At 38.8% G+C, this 20,348-nt stretch overlaps 1 protein-coding gene across 1 annotated transcript in view; it reads left to right on the top strand.

The window, feature by feature from the left end:
* Positions 1–20,008, top strand: part of LOC108039612 (protein pellino) — a 31,347-nt gene extending 11,339 nt beyond the window's left edge. Inside the window, exons 2-9 of the mRNA XM_044458824.1 lie at positions 14,127–14,219; positions 16,599–16,830; positions 17,167–17,358; positions 17,426–17,614; positions 17,672–17,770; positions 18,198–18,351; positions 18,416–18,593; positions 18,665–20,008. Of these exons, the coding sequence (XP_044314759.1) occupies positions 14,127–14,219; positions 16,599–16,830; positions 17,167–17,358; positions 17,426–17,614; positions 17,672–17,770; positions 18,198–18,351; positions 18,416–18,593; positions 18,665–18,791 (1,264 nt within the window). The 3' untranslated portion in view covers positions 18,792–20,008. The remainder of the gene's footprint in view (positions 1–14,126; positions 14,220–16,598; positions 16,831–17,166; positions 17,359–17,425; positions 17,615–17,671; positions 17,771–18,197; positions 18,352–18,415; positions 18,594–18,664) is intronic.
* The last annotated feature ends 340 nt before the right edge of the window (positions 20,009–20,348 follow it).

Below are 20,348 nucleotides of genomic sequence, written 5' to 3' on the forward strand. Positions count from 1 at the left end.
AAGAAATGCAGCTCGTTAAGTGAAATACTCTTGCATGAGGTTTCATAATTTTAAATGAAATCTGTGCAATATGCGGAAGAAAAGAGTTCTGAATATAGGATTACGGTGTTAAAGCCTTTTGTTTCTTATTGTTTTTTGTATGAAAGCCCTTAATAAGACAAATGTAAATGTTATGATAAATTTGTAAGACCAATGCTGCGATACCCCAACTGTGAATGTTAAGGCGATTGTATTATCAATTTGTGGTTTTTATTCATAGGCAAAAACCAAGCAAGGGTATATCTAGATTCGCTAACGCCAAGATAGACTTCCTTTTGATGTTGATTTTTGTGCTGCTGTCTGTCATTGTCGCCTTGAGACGACATCGTCCGTCTGCTCGTCTTTTGGGTTCAGCGTCTGATTATTGACGGAGTCGACGTCGGCGTTGTCACAGTGTTGTTGACATGCCCGCCGTCCCCCGCCGGCGATCCCCATTTCCCTAGCTCCTCCGATCCGTATCCATAAATCCCAGCCTGGCTGCGCCAAGGTGCTCTTGGTGCGCCGTGTGTGCACTGCACTTGTCAACGCAATTTGTGGTTTTGTTTCTATCTCTTGCCACTCCGCCACTAGGCCCCCTCTTTCTGGAGACGTCTGCTGGCTACTTGTCATGAATATATATATGGATATATATATATAGTATATGTATACCCATGTGCGTGTCCATTGCGGCCGTGTGTGGCCTGAACCGGGCTTGTCCATATGGGGAGCCATAGCATTTGCATTAAAAATCCATGAGAAATTGATTTTTTCGTTCGGCTTTTCCTCGATTTGTATTGTTTTTGTTTTCGTGCTGAGACTGCGGCTGCTGCAATTAAATAAAAATTATCTGCACGCTTTGGCGATTTGAGAATTCATTGAACAAATATCAAGATATGTCAGTGGGGAGTGGGAATATGTATGACATTGCATCGGTTTATTTGCGGTTGTCTGCGATTTGTCAGAGCGCGTTAAATTGATTTGTGCTTATAATGATGACCAATTGACTTTGATTCAGAGGCGATAAATAGGTGCAGCTTTTATGACAGTTTCTCAATCGTTGTTTACGATAATATCCTAATTTTATTTTAGATATCGCGTGCAATTAAATTTTATTATAAAGAAAATAAACAACAAATGATTATTGCTTGCGAGAATTAGCTCTTCAATATTTCTTTGTGAATGCGAATAAATCTTTCTTTTAGATTGGTAAATATTTATTTTTGATCCCCTAATGCTTAAAAATATTTATTAGGTGAATTAATGAATAATTAATGCTTAGAAATATGATTATTGGCATATTTTTGTGATACATATAAATACTGAAAGAATTATTATATGTTATTTATTTAAAATGATACCCTTTAATTTAATAGCTAGTAAGTATTTTATTTTACATTTGAGGCTTTACAAAGGCAGCTTAGCTTGTTGTTATAGATGGGTATTACCATAGCCATTTGTAAGATTATTTGGGTTAACCGGTTAGCCTTGACAGTAATGTGCGAAGGTCGAGAGCTTATGACTTCGCAGCTGTATTTCGTTTAATAATGTTTCACTTCCGTTGATAACATCCTACGTGTTGCGCGGCAACGGAAATGGAATAGAAACCCATCCAAAATTTTACAACTTCGCCGGCGAAACTTATCAGAGTGTGTGCATAGCGTCATAAATACATATTTTGAAATGCGCAAGTAAGCACAACTTGAAGCTATAAAAGTTTTGTGCCAGTATCCGTTCCAAATTGCTTGTGTAAAAAGTAAACGAAAGAAATGGGAAAAAACTAAAATCGAAAGTGCGCCATGGTAAATTTGACTAATGGGGGTTTTTTCCTGTAAAACACACTCTGATGGATAACCTTTGGGCACTCACTCAACGTAATCGAATCGACAAATTCTTGACATTTCGTAAATCAGTTGGAGTTTTGTGGGGGCGGACGTGGCTTGAGGTCTTAGCCACCCCCTTTGAAACTTGGAAACTAGAACGGAACTGAGCAGCGTTTGTTGCATTAGCAAAATTGAAATAACAACAGCAGAAAGCTTACATATAGTACATATATCATACATACATATAGGCCAAACAAGGGCATCCCCGAATTGGGGTCGTGGTCGGCACATCAAAAAGGGAGGCAACGAACATTTCTCAACAATTAAATTTCTGGTCTGCCGCTTAGCAACTTGCCCTTTGACATTTGCATTTGATTTGGGATCTGGAGAGATGACAAAATGGGGAGAATCTCGCAGCTATTTTGGCATTAACCCGACTTTTTTATGATTAACGGTTCCGACAACTTGAAAAGCCATTTCCCTAATGTCGCGTTTGGGTCGCCCCTTAAGCCCAAATAAATCGCACAACTAAATTTATTTTAAAAAGCTTGTAAAAAGGTATAAAGCAATACCAATCTTGTTTGAAATACGTCTTAAAATTTACGGGGGTTTGGGATCTTACGTTTTTTTTTTGATTAATTACCTACAGAAATAAAAAATCATTACGTATATAAACCATACTGCCCTATTCCAATTGATAGGAGCAAATTTCCATAAGCAAAATTTTTTAAGCAAATTTTTATTTAATCAAAAATATATATATATATAATAATATTAATTATAATATAATTATAACCTGTAACTGAAAAGTTGCATTGCTCAGCTCGAGATCCCTCGACATGGTAACAGAAATAAGCCAGCTTACGGGCCAGAGTGTTTAAGAGGCAAGAAAGCAGACGACAAATGCCGCAGAACACGTAATGATGATAAACGCGGGATGCAAGAAGTGGCAAAGTGGGTGGAGGAGGCAGTGGGAGGTCTGTGCGAACACTGCAGGAAATGTGGATGGGGGGCCTGTTCTTTTTAACCCATACACAGCTCTCGGTGACATAATCGGCACAGTTGGCCTGGCAACAACTGTTTTGCCAGCCCTTGTTACAAAACAACCAGCTGGAGGGGCAATGTAGGGAAGGTTCTGGGGAAAAGGTGAAAGGAGCAAGAGCTCAGCACTTGATATTAAAATAAACATGTACTTATGTATACCTAAGGTATGACTGGTTTCTGCGCTGCGGACTTCCGATGACGAATGGGGCATATTCTCAATTTGCCTTGACTGGATTTTCGAGAAAATTGTAGCTCGACCCAGGGGTAGCATGGCAACAGTTTCCAATTAATTATTTGCATAGCGTAGTACCAAGAAATATGAGCGGCGACCATAATTGGAATAGGAACGCATTAAAAATGATTCAGCCAACTTGACGGTTAATTTGTATAAAGAACCTACATCGATAGCGGCAATCAGCGTAATGATGCTTTTCCCGGCAATCGATAGCCCTTGATTGGCTTGTATAATCCGGAGGTAACGGAAGTTACAATGGCAACCATAGGTACACCCAACAATCTACCAATCAATATTCACGCACACTCGCTTAGTTTTCCCTCCTTTCTTGGGGCTTCGTTGGAATCGGAGATTGGAGGTCATGCCGTGTCTGACCCAAAACTGCACGTTTTCTGCCCGGTGTGTTTGCTTTTTGGTCTGTGACCTTTGACATCTGACTGCTCTGGCATCTAGTTGAGGCGAGTTGAGCCGAGTTGATTGACATAATTCGTTTCGACCGCCTTGATTTGTATTTAAATTTTGGATATGGAAAAACTGTGTCTGTCCCTTGTCGCATATCGATTTCGGGTAAATGTCAATCGAACTCTGCCAAATGTCATTGAACCGCTGGTGGGGATCGGGGGGCGTAAGCTTAGCCCGGAGGCGTGGTCGGGCTTTTGCCTTGGTTATTTTATGGCTTCATTTTAATTTGGCATTAATTGGTGAATGTTCATTGTTGCTGTTGTTGCGCCTGCATTTTCATAGTTTCGCCTGAGGCCGGCAATCAACAAGCAGCTGGCATCTCTCCCGCTTTTTTCCCCTCGATACACTGAGAGAAAAGCGGTCTGATCTTTTTAAGTCACAAAATGTTGAATAGTTGACCGCAATCTTAAGAAAATCTTTATGCAAGTTATACGTTTAACCTATTATATCGCCCAAGCTGGTTGGTTCTTATTTTATTATTGCTAATAAAAACTAAAATATTTCCTTAAATTAAAGTTTTTGTTAAAAATTATTAATTTTTAAAATTTTAATTACAGTAAAATAATTAGGATTTCATAAAAAGGACTTGAAGTCAAATAGCTCTCTTTATAAAATGTAAAATGTAAAATGAACAGTCTATTACCGACTGTTTATTTCACATTAATCGTTTTAAAACTTTTACTTTACTATACAATTCGAAGTATATCTGGTTTTTAAGGTGTACTTTATATTCCTCAGCTGATTATTTTTCCCAGGTGTAGTACCTTATTTTTCCTTTCTCTCCTCCTGCCCTCCATCTCTCCCATGCTCCACTGAGTTGCCAGTGTCTGCGTTTTGGCCATGCAGATTGTTGCTGGCTGGAACATTTTCAATGCATAATCAACAACAACAACATCTCGCTACGTGACGAATTACGTGCAAAATTGCTACCCAACCAGCAACATCGACCAGCCAAGTGTTGCCCTTTGTGCAGCTGCTGTTGCCATGACGTTTCAGTGCTTTTTATTATTTTTTTATTTTATTTTGCGACTCAGCTTGCTGACTCAAAGACTTTTTCTAATGCGCAAAAACAGATTCTCTTTGAGCTCGTCAACGTCTGGATCACCACTTGGGAGTGTCACGTACTTCATGGCCAAACTTTTATCGATCCCAGGCTTTAGCTTTTTATTCGCTCAGCTGGTGGTTTCGTACACCTTTTTCGGTACGCACAACGCATAATTATACTTGGAGGGTAATAATTTAAAAGAAAAAAAAAAAATATTCCCCAACCCCTTTTTTTTAAAAAAAAAAAAAAAAAAAAAAAACTAAAAAAAAATTTTTAAAAAAAAAAAAAAAAAAAAAAAAAAAAAAAATTTTTGAATCAAATTGCAATTTTCGTGGCTGCCAGAAGAAGATCGCACAGGAAACTCCCCTTTTTATTCGGACCGACTGGTTGTTGCGCTTGCAGGTGAAATTGTGTGCAGCGTAACATATTATTAAATTGCCTTGATTATGGCCAGAGAGCCATCGCTCGGAGCTTCGGACCTGGCCGGGCCAGAAAGAAAGAAATAGCCAATTCCAAACCGCCCGAGTGTTTCCTGTCGTGCCGCTGCCGCTGCCACTGCGGTTCCTCTCCGCTGCCCGGCAATTAAAGTGTGTAAACATGGCCGACAGAGCCGGGCCGAATGCGGACTGAATGGACTGTCAGAGTGGCAGCAGACGCAGACGTTTGATCATAAATCTTAGAGTGCTGCCAAAAATAGAGTCATTCTGTCAGGGGATCCAAATGGAATGAGCTCGATTCGTTTCGATTCGATCCGATGGATGGATGCATGGCTGCTTGGGCTAGTTCAACAGCAGAACAGGAACAACAAGACCGATAAAGACCAAAATAAAACCCCGCCACACATGCAGACAACAAAGAAATCTCCGGTAAAGAAGGGGCCCCAAAAATGGGGAGGCACTGCATTCGAAAGAAAAAGCAATCGGAATGAAGAATATAAGAACTATTCTTAGATCACCGATCTAGGAATACTCTGGATCATGTCAGGAGTTTATAAGAGCTCGGTAATTAAAGGTGATTTATATCTGAGGGTAAATAAAACTTAAATTATATTGCTTTGTAAGCTGAAAAATGTAAGATCACTTTGTAAGATGTTTAAAATACTTTTTGATTACTTTTATAAACTAATTTTATAGCGGTGATATAAATATTACATATTTCGAACTAGATTGATATCATTTACGAGCCTTCTTGTTATCACAAAAACCTATTCAATAATGTAATCCGTTTAAAGCTTACTTCATATGGTAGCATTTTAGTTCTATTAATGAAGTTTGTTCATTTTTACCATTAATAAGATTACCTTATCGGAATTATCTCTTATTTGTAATGCCACAAAGTAAGGGTATCGAAAGGTTTTTGCCGCTCTAATGATTGATCTACGATTAGTTGAACAAACGGAGGTTCTTCAAATGCCCTCGAGTGCGGGAATTCGGGTTGGAACCGAACCGAACTGAGCCATTTATATGGGTCAATAGACTGACGATCGCCAGGCATTCAATTGATAATTGTTTGTTTCTCATTTTCCAATTTTCTTGGAGTCACTTTGCTTTCCACCATAAATTAAAATTATCTTAGGGTTCTTCGATGGGTTTCTCAACCAAAAATGGGGCAACCTTTCAAATACTTTTATTTGGTGTTTTATAACCATAAGCGTTAGTTTGGTTTAGTTTTCTTTATTTCCTGACTTTTAGTGGATGTGTTTATTATGTCATAACGATTTTAGTCACGCATCTGTGTCGACAATTTTCATAACTTTTCCTTTATTGTTTTCTTTTCTTTTGTTTTGTTTCTGCTGCGTTTGCTTTCGCACCTGCAATGTAACGCCTTGGTTTTTCTGTATTTTTTCTCGCTTTTTATTTGGTCAAATTATGTCACTTTTTGTTTAAATGTTTATTTAAACAGCGCCAAAAAGTTTCAATTTCCGTTTGCTCATTAGACCCGGGCGTGCTGTTGGTTTGGGCCCGTTTCGCGGCACTTTGGAGGGGAATGCGCGGGAGGGCCTACATAATTAAGCGCTTTCCGACCAACTACGGGCTGCCAGAGGAACCGCCTACGCGGAGCGGTAGAAATAGCTTAATGCCCCATCAACTAGCTGCGATTTTGGTTCGAATTCGGACATGCACATGCAAATACCCTGGAATTTTGAAAAAGAAGAAAAGATGATATGAACACGTTGCTTTTAATATAAATAACCTTTTAAAAACTTTGTCTAATTCATTTTTTCTTATGTCAAAAAAAGAATATAATAAACTTTTTGAACATTAATTTTCTTTATTTACCTCTAAAATCCGGATTGGCATTCTTACCTCCATATTTAGGGTATTTGTCAAGTAGTATGTTTCTATCACTATAACTTGTTTTCTCTTTGCGGTTGATTTATTCCTCCCTTCTATTATTTTTTGGGTGCTAATGAGTTTAACAACCTGTGGCCATTTATGACGAGTAATTTGAAAATGGATGTTGGAAATGTACAGGGATTTCCAAGCAGTGGTTTAGTCACCGAAAAGTAGATGAATCAGCTTTTAGATTGAATGGAACTCATTGTTTTTATTTCGAAGACCAGAATATGTAATACAATGCTATCGCCATTGATGTTCGCTTGGCTTTTTTTTTCCTACAGGTTAACATTTTGGATGGTTAAATGTGCTTCTTATCGAAGTAAAAATGTCTTATCGCACAAAAAAGAAATGCATAACAAACTTTAAACCCATGACATCATAAAAACAGAGCTATAAGAGTAGATGATGAAATTGTTGTAGCACATGCAGTACTTACTTCGCAGTTTTGCGCTGGTCGTTCCCAGGTCTATTTAGGGGGCAGAATAATTAAAAGCCATCTATTGAGGAAACTGCGGAGATGATGATGATAATGAGGAGGACGGGAGAATGATTCCTATAGACGAACAGGCAAATATCATTTCTATTGGACCTCTCATTCTCCACTGCTTATTTCTTCTATCTATAAGCTTGTCATTAGTTTCATAATCACGCAATACAGACCGACAGAAGTCGTGCCCAGCTCAACCCAGCACTTGGTATTTGTTTATTAAAACTGCTGAAAGCAACGCTTGGCGATAATGACGTTCGGTCGTAAAAAGAAAACGAGAAATTAGCATATTCATGCTTTCATTAAGATGACAAACTGCAGGCGGTGATGCGAGCATTTCAGTTTTTATGTTACTAGTGCATACCAGCCAACTTCGAACCCAAAAGTGAGGCAGAACAATGCTCCAAATCTGCCCAGACAACGCGGTAATGGAAGCGGCTGCAGAAATAGAAACACTCCACAAATAAAAAGCGAAACTATTAGCACGGAAATGAAATGGGTTGTTTCTCCCATCTTGGCTCCGCGTGGATTTTATTTTTAGCCAAAAAACGAGGAGAAAAGAAGCACGAACAGAGGGTAAAAACTAAAAACGAAAACCGTCAGTCGCCAAAGGAAAATCCATAAACATAGAAACATAATATAGCCGAAGCTTAAGGAAATCCAGCCACGCAATGATCAAAGTGTTCCGACCATACTCTTTATACCTAATAAAAGTATTGAACTATTGGGAGAAGGCAACATTATCAATAAGTCAGGACTATTTTAAATAAAATACATTTTTTATGGTAAATCTATCTACTTAAAATTGATAAGATAATTATTTAGAACTCATGGCTGTATAAAGCGTAGTGTACAAAGGTTATATTATTCTATTATTTGAAGTTTATTTATTATTTATTTTTTATTAAAGATTTCATTAAGATTGGAACGTTAGTTAACATTTTGATATATAACATATTTTTGGGTAGATGGTAGAGATAAGATAAAATATTAATTTAAATGTGCCTGCGTGACAAACATTTTGCAAATATTCACATTACCCCTTTCTGCGTTGAGAGTCTTTAAAAAAACGTGCTCAAGAGCAGCTCAGACGTTTGCTTTTGGCAAGTAAACTAAATACACTTTTTTCTCTCTTTGGCCGGCTGCTTGTTTGTTTAATTTAAGTCAGCGTGGTTTTGGTCGCCTCAGTGCTGGAGTAGTGCAAATTTGTTTGCCAAAAAAGCAGCTGGGAAAGGCAAAGCAAAAGCAAAATATTGTTCGAGACGTGCCGCTGCATAGGCAAACAAAAACTGGCAAGATCAGGGAGCAGCGACGGACAAAAAAGTATAACTTCCATTGTTCAGTTTAGACAAATGTTTTGTAAAAAGTACAAAGCAAAATAATAAAAAGAAACTATGTATGTATACCAGGGACACCAAACAAGCTTTAAATGAAATTTCTGCTGATTATGTAACAATCTGAAAGAGAGTGAGAGACAAAGAAAGAGCTACCTTTGTTGGTGTTCAGCTGACTGTGTAAGGAAAAGTGGTTAAGAAATTGACAGTCGGCGATTTGCATAAATGAAATTAGTGAGCCGCCGCTAACAAGGCTTAAAAACCCAGCCCAGACCCACAAAACTTTTTGACCCTGTCAGCCGTTGGCAATAGGTTGTAACTCAAAGATTCTACAAGTTGTATCTAAATTTCGAAAAGTTAGTTTAATAGTTAAAAAAGGTTTAGTACCTTAAATCTCAAACATAACAAGCTAAAGTAAAGTAAATGTGTCTATAATATATAAATATATTAATATCTTTCTATGCACAAGTTTGCACTTCAAGGATGTATTATTTTTCTTTACTTTTTCAGCTAGTATCATGGATTATGTGTTGATAAAGAATATGCTAATATATACTTATGTATATGAATTCCCCTTGCTCTTTTTTTGTGCTCCGCAATTTTGATGTTCTTTTCTGGCCATTCTTTGTGCTTGAAAATCGCTGGCAAAACGAGTTTTTTTCGTGAATGTTTTTTGAAGTTGTCTCAATGAGAGTTTCATTCTTGAAATGCAAACAGCTGTGTGGCAGAGACATGTTCACAGATACAGATGCAGATGCAGATACAGATACGGATATGGATACAGAAGCAAGCACTCAGATACAGATACATCCACGGCATGTGAATGGGCATGGGAAGCATGAGAAGAGCCCGGTATTTCGCCCATCAGCTAACCCAAGCACAGACCGCAAATTTAACCATAAAATATGGTAACGAAACACCTGCTCTTACTGCTCCCCTCTCCCCACCCCATTTTACCAGCAAAATGTACCTGCAAAAAAGTGTCGTCTGTCCGCCCTTCTTACCTGTGTGTGCTGCCATTGTTTCCCCCTCTTGTTTATTGTTTAATCTGCCATTGCACTTTGCTGGTCTTTGCATTTATTTGGCATGACAGGCGAGGGGCGACACTGCAGTTTGCAGTTTGCAGTTCGAATATTCTCCTCCACCCTGCTCAAATTTCAAATGGTAGAAGTAAACAAGAAGTGGAACTATCTTTTTCTGTTGTTCAAATATATTTCTCCGCTGTCGCCGCATGTAAATAAAACCCCGGCAGACAGCGCTTCCCCATTCCTCAACCCGCACTCTGCTGTTGACAGGCAACCTCAAAGATTTATGAAAGTTATAAATATAGTGAACCAAGTCTCCCGTTTCCACCGAATCTGGAGCAAAAGAAGAAGCAGATGCAGCTGCCATTTATGTTGAGAACAGGCATCCGAATTTGATCGAAAACTTTGCCCGCAGAATGTTATTTTTAAAGTTTTGCTATCGTTGTCGCATTGAGTTATGGCTTTACTCTGCCGGTTTACCACAATACCACAAATGAAGGAGGACTATGATAATATCGTTATGGAAAACAATGTGTCGCCTCATGAATGACTAGATTCTTCAAGAATTATTAAAAAATAAATTTATACAATTGAAAGCATTTTAGAAACAGAGTTTTTAGCATTTTTTGTGTAGTGTTAACCCATCTTAAAATCGACAGGGAAAAGGTATTGTTTATTATAAAAGTATATCAAGTTAGTTTTTAAATTATGTATGGTGATATAGATATTGCAGTCTTTGTTATTAAGATTATTGGTACTTCAGAATAAAAATTCTTTAAAAGTATACAAATTCCATGAAAATAATACAAACCCAGAGGACTTTGATTCCCCCTCTGCACAATTAGTTTCTGTGTTTCCATTCCCGCTGACCTTTCGACTCTTGATGCCTGACGCTTGTTGCTCTTCACACATTAGCCCCTGTCCGCCGATAAACTCAATTAGAGGTGCAGCCAGACGCTAAAAGCCTTGCGAGACCTCATTTTGCGGGTGGCGCTCAGGTGGGCGAGCTAATCAAATGAATGCAACGAATACGTGGGTTACTTTGGTGTAATAATCAAATTAATTTGCATAAGCTGCGACCCCGTGACATTAAACTGCTGTGGTTGCGCTGGTGGCAGTGCCTATGGTCAGGTCATGTCGGTTGCCCTGATTTTAGAGCCCTACCCTTGATGGCTCATAGTTGAATGGTGGGGTCCTGCTGCAGTTTTTAGCATGCCATCGAGGGGAGCGATGTTTGCCCTTTGCGTTAGTTTGAAAATTTATTGTAATGCGATTGTGTCGACCAACTATGGAGCGGTCTGTTGTGGGTCTCGTTCTGGTCTTGCATGCAACGCAAACGAGAGAAAATCGATGCTATGAGAGCACTGTCATGCAATGTGAAGGTACCTCCGTATAATGAAATACACTTTTACGCCCATTTTACCCGCAAATACCGGCGCCAACAGTACACTCAGAATTATTGAATCACTTTTTGTGAAAAATAGTCACAAATACGTTCAAAATGTTTCCAAGTTAAAAAACCTTTGAAAAACCTCAATGTTTGGTATGTATTGGAACCTTTTGGAGCACTTAAATTATTATTATTTATTATTCCAGAATTTGTTTGTTATTATTTAAAGACACTTGTGATTGGTTTAATAAGGCACAAATTTAATATCGTTAAATGATATACTCATTTTATCTAAAAAAAAAAATCTAGTTCACCAGAAGCTTTATTTATTTTAAGTGATTTTTAAATATTTGAGCGCAACATTTATTCTGAGTGCAGTGTAAACCTAAACACACAGACACGAAAATTGATTTCCCTAAACAACAGCAAAAGTACAGAACCGATGCCGGCACAACAGATACAAATGCAATCCCGAATACCAGCACAAACACTGGGGTCGCGCCATATCAAAGATATCGTATCTCATTTGATGCCCCTTTCGGTATCTGTGAGTAACTCCCCCGTCTACGTGTATTTTTTTAAACCGCACAATGCTTCCGATGTATTTTATTTTTTTTGCCAGCCTTTTTGGTTGGCCTGTCGTAATGTGCTTGGTTTAGTTTTGAAATTGAAATGTATGCAAATAGTGGCATGTTGCCTTTGAAAATCGATAAATTCTTTGGTGGCAGGGAGCTCAGCTGATTGCATGTGAAATAGTCACGAAAGGAATTGAAACTGGGGGGTTGTAAAAGGGGGTTGTAAAACCCTCAGAACTCCTATATCAAATAATCAAGATTTATGGGATTTGTTAATGAAATCTATCAGCAAGGCCCTGCAGGGAATATCACTAAAAATGGAATATGTTTCAATTGAAAATTGTTTAACACATGGCCCTAAATGGTTAATGGATGGTGGGGATTCTGGGACAACTCTCGATAAAGCTTGCCTTATGGCTACACGCATATTGTGTAAATATTTACTGCGATTCCAATTTTGATCACATCTCGAATTTTTTGTTTGCCTTTGTTTTTCCTCAAGTCTGTTTGTTAATTGAATTCAATTTATGACAGCAGTCAAATGACAAACTTCCATTATTATTAATCATGATAGGCTTAATCAATTTAACCCAGTTTTTCTCATTTGCTGCTGCCGGGTGGGTGGTCTCATTGTCGAAGGGTAAAAGAGGCTTGTTTAAAGCCTGGCTGGGACTAAAAATATATAATATATATTCGTCCTTGTAAATTACAGTTTTGTTTATATATACTTGGTTTTTATTATCTTTAGACCTGTTGAATGCTGGTAAATAAAAGGGCTGTGTTTACTCTTGATTTGGAGCAAGAACCTTTTGTTTAAAGACCATTAAATTTGATATTTTGTAAAATATAAAATAACCTCTACAGAGTCGTATTTTTTTTAACTTCTCTCTTTTTTTTTGAAGCAAATAGGCACGTTTAGAAACGGGTTTTTCACAAGTACAGCTAAATGCGTTTTTGGGTTAAGGACAGGCTTAGTGGTACTTTCCATAATAGTCATTATGAAAAACTGATCTCTGTACTCAGCCTAGTTCAATTGACAGTTAAATATACGTATAAACTCCTGTTAACTAACTTTAAAGCTTCGAGTGATGATGGCTGACTGTCCAGAGCTTATAGACAGGACTGTACGTCAAGTCAGATATGTATGTCTGTACATATCTAAACAAAGTTGCAGCGCTAATTTGAAGCCAGCAAACAGAGAGGCCAGACAGGGCGAGAGTGATGAGCATTTGCCATTTCACCTTGCATGCGCCCAGAGTCTGGTGTGCACCACCCCCTGCCTGACCCACCCACCAACCCCCTTCAGCTGAAATTCAGTCTGCGCTGCACAATTACAAGAGCCACCCCCCGACACCCCCCGCTTCATTCCGCCCATTCAGTCCACGCGAAAAGGGGAGCAAGTTTAAATGCAACGAGCAAAAATCAATGCAACCCCAGAGCAGCCCCATGCAACCCCCTCGAACCCCTTCGGCCCCCCTTCCCTGTAGAGTACATTAAAAAAATCCATTTGCCATGTTTGTGAGTGGGCGTGGACCGGCGCCATGCTGGTTTATTAGATTGCCGTAAATAAGTTTATGATGTGCCCGAAAAAAAGAGACAACCAAACTTGTATTTAGATGTAATAAAAATAAAACAGGGCGCATATCCATGCTAATGAGAAATTCGTTATTGAAGGAAATTTTCCACTAATTTTGGAAATAATTAACCCTTTAATTATGCGATTACGTACAAGTTGGCGATCGAGCTATGACACATTTCTAAGACTTCTAAGGAAAAACCAATTACACTCAGAAAAATTAACCATACACTAAAGATTACTGTTAATAGTAGTTATTATAAATTTAAGTGATAATAAACTAAAGGGTTTCTTATATCTAAAAATGAATTACAATTATTTTTCCTTTTTTATGGAGATGAAAGAAAAGTATTAGAGAAAGATATTAGTTGGCTTTCTAAAATCTTAAGGTAAGATTTTTCAAGTGTACTGCAGCGGAGACAGAGCAGAGCCGTTTCCTCATTTGAAATTCTAGAAAGCTGAGAAGTTACAGAATAATATATATAAGAAAAGAAAAAGGGTGCAAGTGTGAGCCAGAAATATGTTGAAAATGAGCAACCTTCTTGGCATTTACTTTGAAATTGTTTTGCTTTAGTTTTCCACAGCCATTTTCCTTTTTTGTTTTGTTCCCTTTGCTACTGAGAAAACTTTTCCTTTATTGTTTTCGTTTTCTTGCATAATGACTGAGCAGTTGTAGCATTTTCCAAGCTTTGTGTAAATTACAAAACAATAATAAAAACCATAACCATGTGCATTTCCATTAAATATGTAATATTCAATTCCATTTTCACTTGCAGCACCGACGGCACTGAATCTCCCATACTGGCTGAAGACGGTGGCGATGGTCATGACAAACCGCGATTGCGCTACGGGGAACTAGTGATACTCGGGTAAGTCTAACAAAATAATAAAAACAGGGCAATACTCAAAGTAAAGTACTTTGTTTGGGCTATAAGTACATAGGTGGTTTTATAAGCCAGAGCTTACGGCTTGACAAGTGCTGAAATGAGCACTTCAAGACCTAAAGTTCTTTGTTCATTGATTTCAAACATTTTACTAGAGGAACTTTAGAGAAAACAGCGGCTAGGTCAACAAATTTGTTCAGCTTTGCACAAACAATGTCATGGAACAGAATTTAAAAGTACTTTAGTTATGGTGACATGAAAGATAAGATAGCAAAAGGATTCTAAACCACTTGTATGAAATCCAATGTAATTAATAGCAAAGAGCCGCTTTCGGCTTAAAAAGGTTTTAATTGTTGGCCACTTGCTTAATTAACTTCCATCTTTAAGCATATTCCATTGTATCATCGTTTGGTAATCCAATAGCATATCCATTTTTAACGCAGGTGTCACATTTTGAATTATGTCACTTGGCTGATAAAAATTTAAGAGGCTTAAACAGATTACCTACTTTATGATTCAAAGATCAAAGATTGCCTAAACGCAGATACATTTGACACAACTCCACCCGAATCTCAGAAATCTATTATCGTTCATCATGGATTCATAAATAAAGATTCACTGCACTTTTATGGGATCTTCAACCAAGCCGCACACACCTTAAAAACCGCCCGATTCCAGCCTCAAGTCCAATCAGTCAAACGCAGCCCCACCGCTTACAGAAGTTTAAGTGCCGGCTCTATAAACATTGAGCTAGCCGCATAAATTTGATCCACGCAGCGGTCCGCCGGCGGAGATTGATGGTTCTGGCCAGCAGCTGGGACGGATGATTGTAAATCTTGATGGTCGACGGGCCAACAGCAAAGCGCTTGACATTGTGCTGATTGGCAACGCTTTGCCGCTGACTCACAGCCAAAGTGCGACTCACAGACTCCAGAAAACAGTCTCCAGACTTGAGTCATTAGCCGAAAGCATTTTGAGCCGAAGCTGCAGTCTCTGTTCTTTATGTCCCAGTTGTTGTTGCTGGCATTTTGTTATCTTAACACTTTTTAATTGCCCATAGGACAAAGGCAGGGCTGGAAAACTTTAGGGAGCGCAGACCCTATGTAGTTCTCCATCAATTCCCCATTTATCATGACGACCATGCTGGTCCCCCGAGCAACATGTGGTCACTCATTGAGGATTCCCCCTCCATCGTTGTGGTTGGTGATATATGATAGACAACCAGACGATGATTGCTGGACAACAACCCACAGGGAAAGAAGCCGGACGCGTACGAACACTTGAATTCTTGTCAGCAAATCTGAAACTCTTAATTGCTGTCATCAAAATAAGACATAACCAATTAACAAAACGAAAAAACAACGCTCGCCAAATTCTGACATTAACATATTCAAAGACATAAGCAGGCTCATAGTTACAAAATTAAAGGTCAACATGTCCCGCGGGGTCAAACGTGGATGTAAACATGGATTGGATTTATGTTTTTAATTCATTTGAAAGGTACCAGCCTGAATTCTCCGAATTTCAAATCACGCAACGAAAGTTTATTGTTCTTCGACTAGATCATTTCATAGGAAAATCATGGTTTTACGACCAACACGGGGGATCAGTATTTTCCGGGATCATTCTGTCAATAAAATCCCGTAAAATATTTTTCACATTTTATGTGTGATAATTAAGTGGAATAAGGGAAATGTCAGGAAGACACGACTCTGTACAGAGTAATAGAATTTACGTTTTTTCTTGATGCACGAACATTTTTCATTTTATAGCTTCATTAACGTGTTCTGATAAATCTCATTATTAGAGATCGTAAATATTTTTTAAAAAATGCTTTTTTTTCGTAATTGATATGGTTGATTTGTAAAGAACTTTTCAGAACATTTGTCCAATAACCGAACTTAAAAGAACGTTATATAGTTTAAACCCGAACAAATTGGAATATTTTGTTCATTAGCTTTGTAACACTTGTAATGTGTGGTTTTCACTTGACAAATTCGAGAGCACTATCTAGTCAACATCAAGCCATAAACACTATCGATTCTGAGTCAATATCATTTTAGTGAAACAGACATCCACGGGTAATTACACGGTTTATGGTCTAGCTAATATAGCAAACAGACAGAAATAAGACAGGGGAACAAAAGCTAACCCGCAATTCTTTGAGTTATTAGTGGTCATTATCTGTGGGAGGCAGGGAAGCGCCCACTAATTGTGCAAACACAGTGCCAACGCAGAACTTGACCCACAAACTGAATGAAATATATTAGTTGAGCAATAATCCCGCATGTCAGCGCTTATCAACTTGCCCCACATCTGCCAGCAAATGTATCTCATGCCGAATTGCTATCTGTGCCGTTGCAGCTACAATGGTTACTTGCCACAGGGAGATCGCGGACGGCGACGCTCCAAGTTCGTGCTGCACAAGCGGACGGAGGCGAGCGGCGTCAAGCGGTCCAAACACTACATCGTCCAATCGCCACAGACCTCGAAGGCCATACTGGATGCCAATCAGCACTCAATCTCGTACACGCTCTCACGCAACCAGGCGGTAATCGTCGAGTACAAGGAGGACGCGGAAACGGACATGTTTCAGGTGAGGCACCCAAAACTGACCTGGCTGACAGCCCCCCCATGTTTTGGTTTCGATTTCTCGGCTTGACTTTGATGAATGTTATTCGGCTAATTAGAGCCGCCAAGGGCCTGAAATAGTGCACTGTCAAGAAGGTCTTCTCTGTTGACTTTTGACGGCCAGACAATGCGACATTCAATATTTATATTGGCTTGGCAACCGAAGTATCTCTTCCTCATTGGTCTGAAGTGTAATGCCAATATCGCATGAGTCGTCACTTATTTGCCCAGTGATAAATTACCTAATCAGTTTTCCCCCACCACTCACTCTGAACTAATCATGATTGCTCTGCTCCGCCAGGTGGGACGCTCCTCGGAGTCGCCGATTGACTTTGTGGTGATGGACACGCTGCCCGGCGATAAGAAGGATGCCAAGGTGATGCAGAGCACAATTTCTCGCTTCGCCTGTCGCATTCTGGTCAACCGCTGTGAGCCTGCCAAGGCGAGAATATTCGCCGCCGGCTTCGATTCGAGCAGAAACATATTCCTTGGGGTAAGTCTGCTGTCCATCTGGTAGTCTCCTGCTGATTCTAATGAGCTCCGAACTTGACTTTGCACAGGAGAAGGCCACCAAGTGGCAGGACAATGTGGAAATCGATGGCCTGACCACCAACGGCGTGCTGATTATGCACCCCAAAGGATCCTTCTGTGGCGGCAATGCCAAGTGCGGCCTCTGGCGCGAGTGCTCCGTGGGCGGCGATGTTTTCAGCCTGCGCGAATCGCGTTCGGCCCAGCAGAAGGGTCAGCCCGTAAGTAAATTTGTTATCCAACCCATTACAGTTGATTAAAATTCCTCATTTCCTCAGATCTATGACGAATGCAACATCCTGCAGGATGGCACACTTATTGATCTCTGCGGCGCAACCTTGCTCTGGCGTTCCGCCGAGGGCTTGCAACATTCGCCGGTGAGTACCTATGATTCATTTTAGATGTCTTGAATAAAATGAGTTTTCCACATAATTTGATATGGTACCAACCAGGACTTTTAAATTACTTACCTTTTAAGGATGGTAACTACTTTTAAAGTCAAATTTAAAAAATTTTTCGTATTTAAATACGATTAATTGCTATAATTTTCAAGAGGTATTTAAACTAGTTTAGTTTAGTAGAGCTGAATTATTAAGAGATATAAATTAAACTGAAAGAATGTTTACATTCTTCAAAATTTCTTCAGGAATTTAAATATCAAAAATTCTCATCGTTAAGATTCACTTTAAATAAAAAGATCTTAATAAACTATTACAACAAAATATTGATTTTTACGAAATAATAAGAAACCACTTAAGCTAATTACACTTTATGAGAAACACATTAACCTTTTATTAATTACAGACCAAACACGATTTGGAGAAACTTATCGATGCCATTAATGCCGGTCGTCCACAGTGCCCGGTGGGCCTGAATACACTGGTTATACCACGCAAAGTTAACATTGGGGATCAGGTGAACCAGCCTTACGTGTACTTAAACTGCGGCCACGTCCAGGGTAAGTGTGATTGTTTTCTCAGACTGGCAGAAAAATCCATAATTCTGCTCGATTCCTTTGGCAGGCCATCACGATTGGGGTCAAGACGAGAACACTGGTGCCCGCCGCTGTCCCATGTGCCTGGAACTCGGCCCGGTGGTCACCCTGTGCATGGGTCTGGAACCGGCCTTCTATGTGGACGTGGGCGCTCCGACGTACGCGTTCAATCCATGCGGACACATGGCGACTGAAAAAACTGTCAAGTGAGCATCTAAAGCCAGTGATGGCTGGCAAATGATTTTACTAATTGTGTGTTTACCTTGAACTCTTGCAGATACTGGGCAAATGTGGAGATACCGCACGGCACCAACGGATTTCAGGCCGTCTGTCCCTTCTGTGCGACGCCCTTGGATGGTGCGACCGGCTACATTAAATTAATATTCCAGGATAATCTAGATTAAATATAAATATAATGGATTGTATTTACGTCTATATAGATACTGTAGTAATTGAAAGATGTCCAAGTTTGAAGCAGGCATTAAAACTAGGCTTTATTTATTATCATTAATTAACATTAAAAAGCAACAGAAAATACTGAATTAAACAAACACAAATGGAGAACAAATTTAATCGAAGCAAAGCAAAGAAATGTTTGTATTTGTTGTGTCTCTGGCAACTTAAGTTTTTCATTATTCGATTGCTGATATGTAATTGCTGCATTATGTTAGGCAAATCAATGCAATTAATTTTGAAAGTAACAAAGCCGCTCTCATCTCCTTATTACACACCCCATTCCCCGATTAAAATAGCATGTTAATGTTTCATGTTTGGTTTCCCCCACTGTGTAATGTAAAAATTATTTGAAATAATGAAAGCAAGGCAAACAAACGCAATGATCAGCGGCACACATCAACCATACGAATTAATGAAATTGCATAATTGTAAAAGTTGAGACCGAATGTAAATCGCAGATATATTTATAGCCCCAACGGGCAACCACATAAATTGTGTATAATTGTGTAAAAACAAACAAGATTGAAATGTAATCGTTGAACCTAATTATTCGCAATCAATTGCAACTACCCAACACTGCTATCGGTTGGGCAACCAACCCATATGCAGCAACAACATTTACGTATTTCTCACCAAATCTAGAGCTTACATTTAAAACGAAGATTGATCGAGGAGAATCTAACACAATTATCAATTTAACTACAAGAAATGAAAACTTGGTAAAGCATTATTCTAAATAACAAATAATAATGAAATGATGATAACGAAAACAAAAACAAAACCGTATGAACAACATGTACAGTTTCAAAACTCTGTCAGCTAATACGTATAAAAGGGAGTTCACGAAATCGAACGTATTAAGTACTACCCATGATAGCATCTTACGTATATCTAGATCTATATAGGTTTAAATATATCTGCAGCGATCTATGTATGTTGATATTCATTTTCTGCCCAAATCGCATTATGCATTACAAAGTTAGTTAATCTTATACACATTACGATTATTTGTATTATTATTTTGTATGCATTAAACACGTTTGTGTGTTCATTTAATGTTGCGCCGCAGTGTGTTAACAAATCACAACATTGCAAAACAGAACAACAAAATAGTTCATAATAAATACAAAATGTAAAATAAAAACTTTCTAGCAATACACATAAACGATTTTCCGAGTGTTTATTTTTCATAGCGGGGTGCAATGATTCGCTTGGGCTTGTTTTTTAATGGATATGAAATTTGTGCATTAATTTCTCACCAAATGGGGCCCAAGTTGGCATTTATCTGCTGTTGCTTTCTATTAGGAAGTTTCCTTTTATAGGTAATCAAAAAAACCTTTTTTATAAAATGGTGCCACTTATTATACCCTTGCAGAGGGTATTATAATTTTGGTCAAAAGTGTGCAACGCAGTGAAGGAGACGTCTCCGACCCTATAAAGTATATATATTCTTGATCAGGATCACCTCCTGAGTTGATATAGCCATGTCCGTCTGTCCGTCTGTC

Source organism: Drosophila rhopaloa, unplaced genomic scaffold (genome assembly GCF_018152115.1).
Source record: "Drosophila rhopaloa isolate 14029-0021.01 unplaced genomic scaffold, ASM1815211v1 contig_178, whole genome shotgun sequence".
Classification (NCBI taxonomy): domain Eukaryota; kingdom Metazoa; phylum Arthropoda; class Insecta; order Diptera; family Drosophilidae; genus Drosophila; species Drosophila rhopaloa.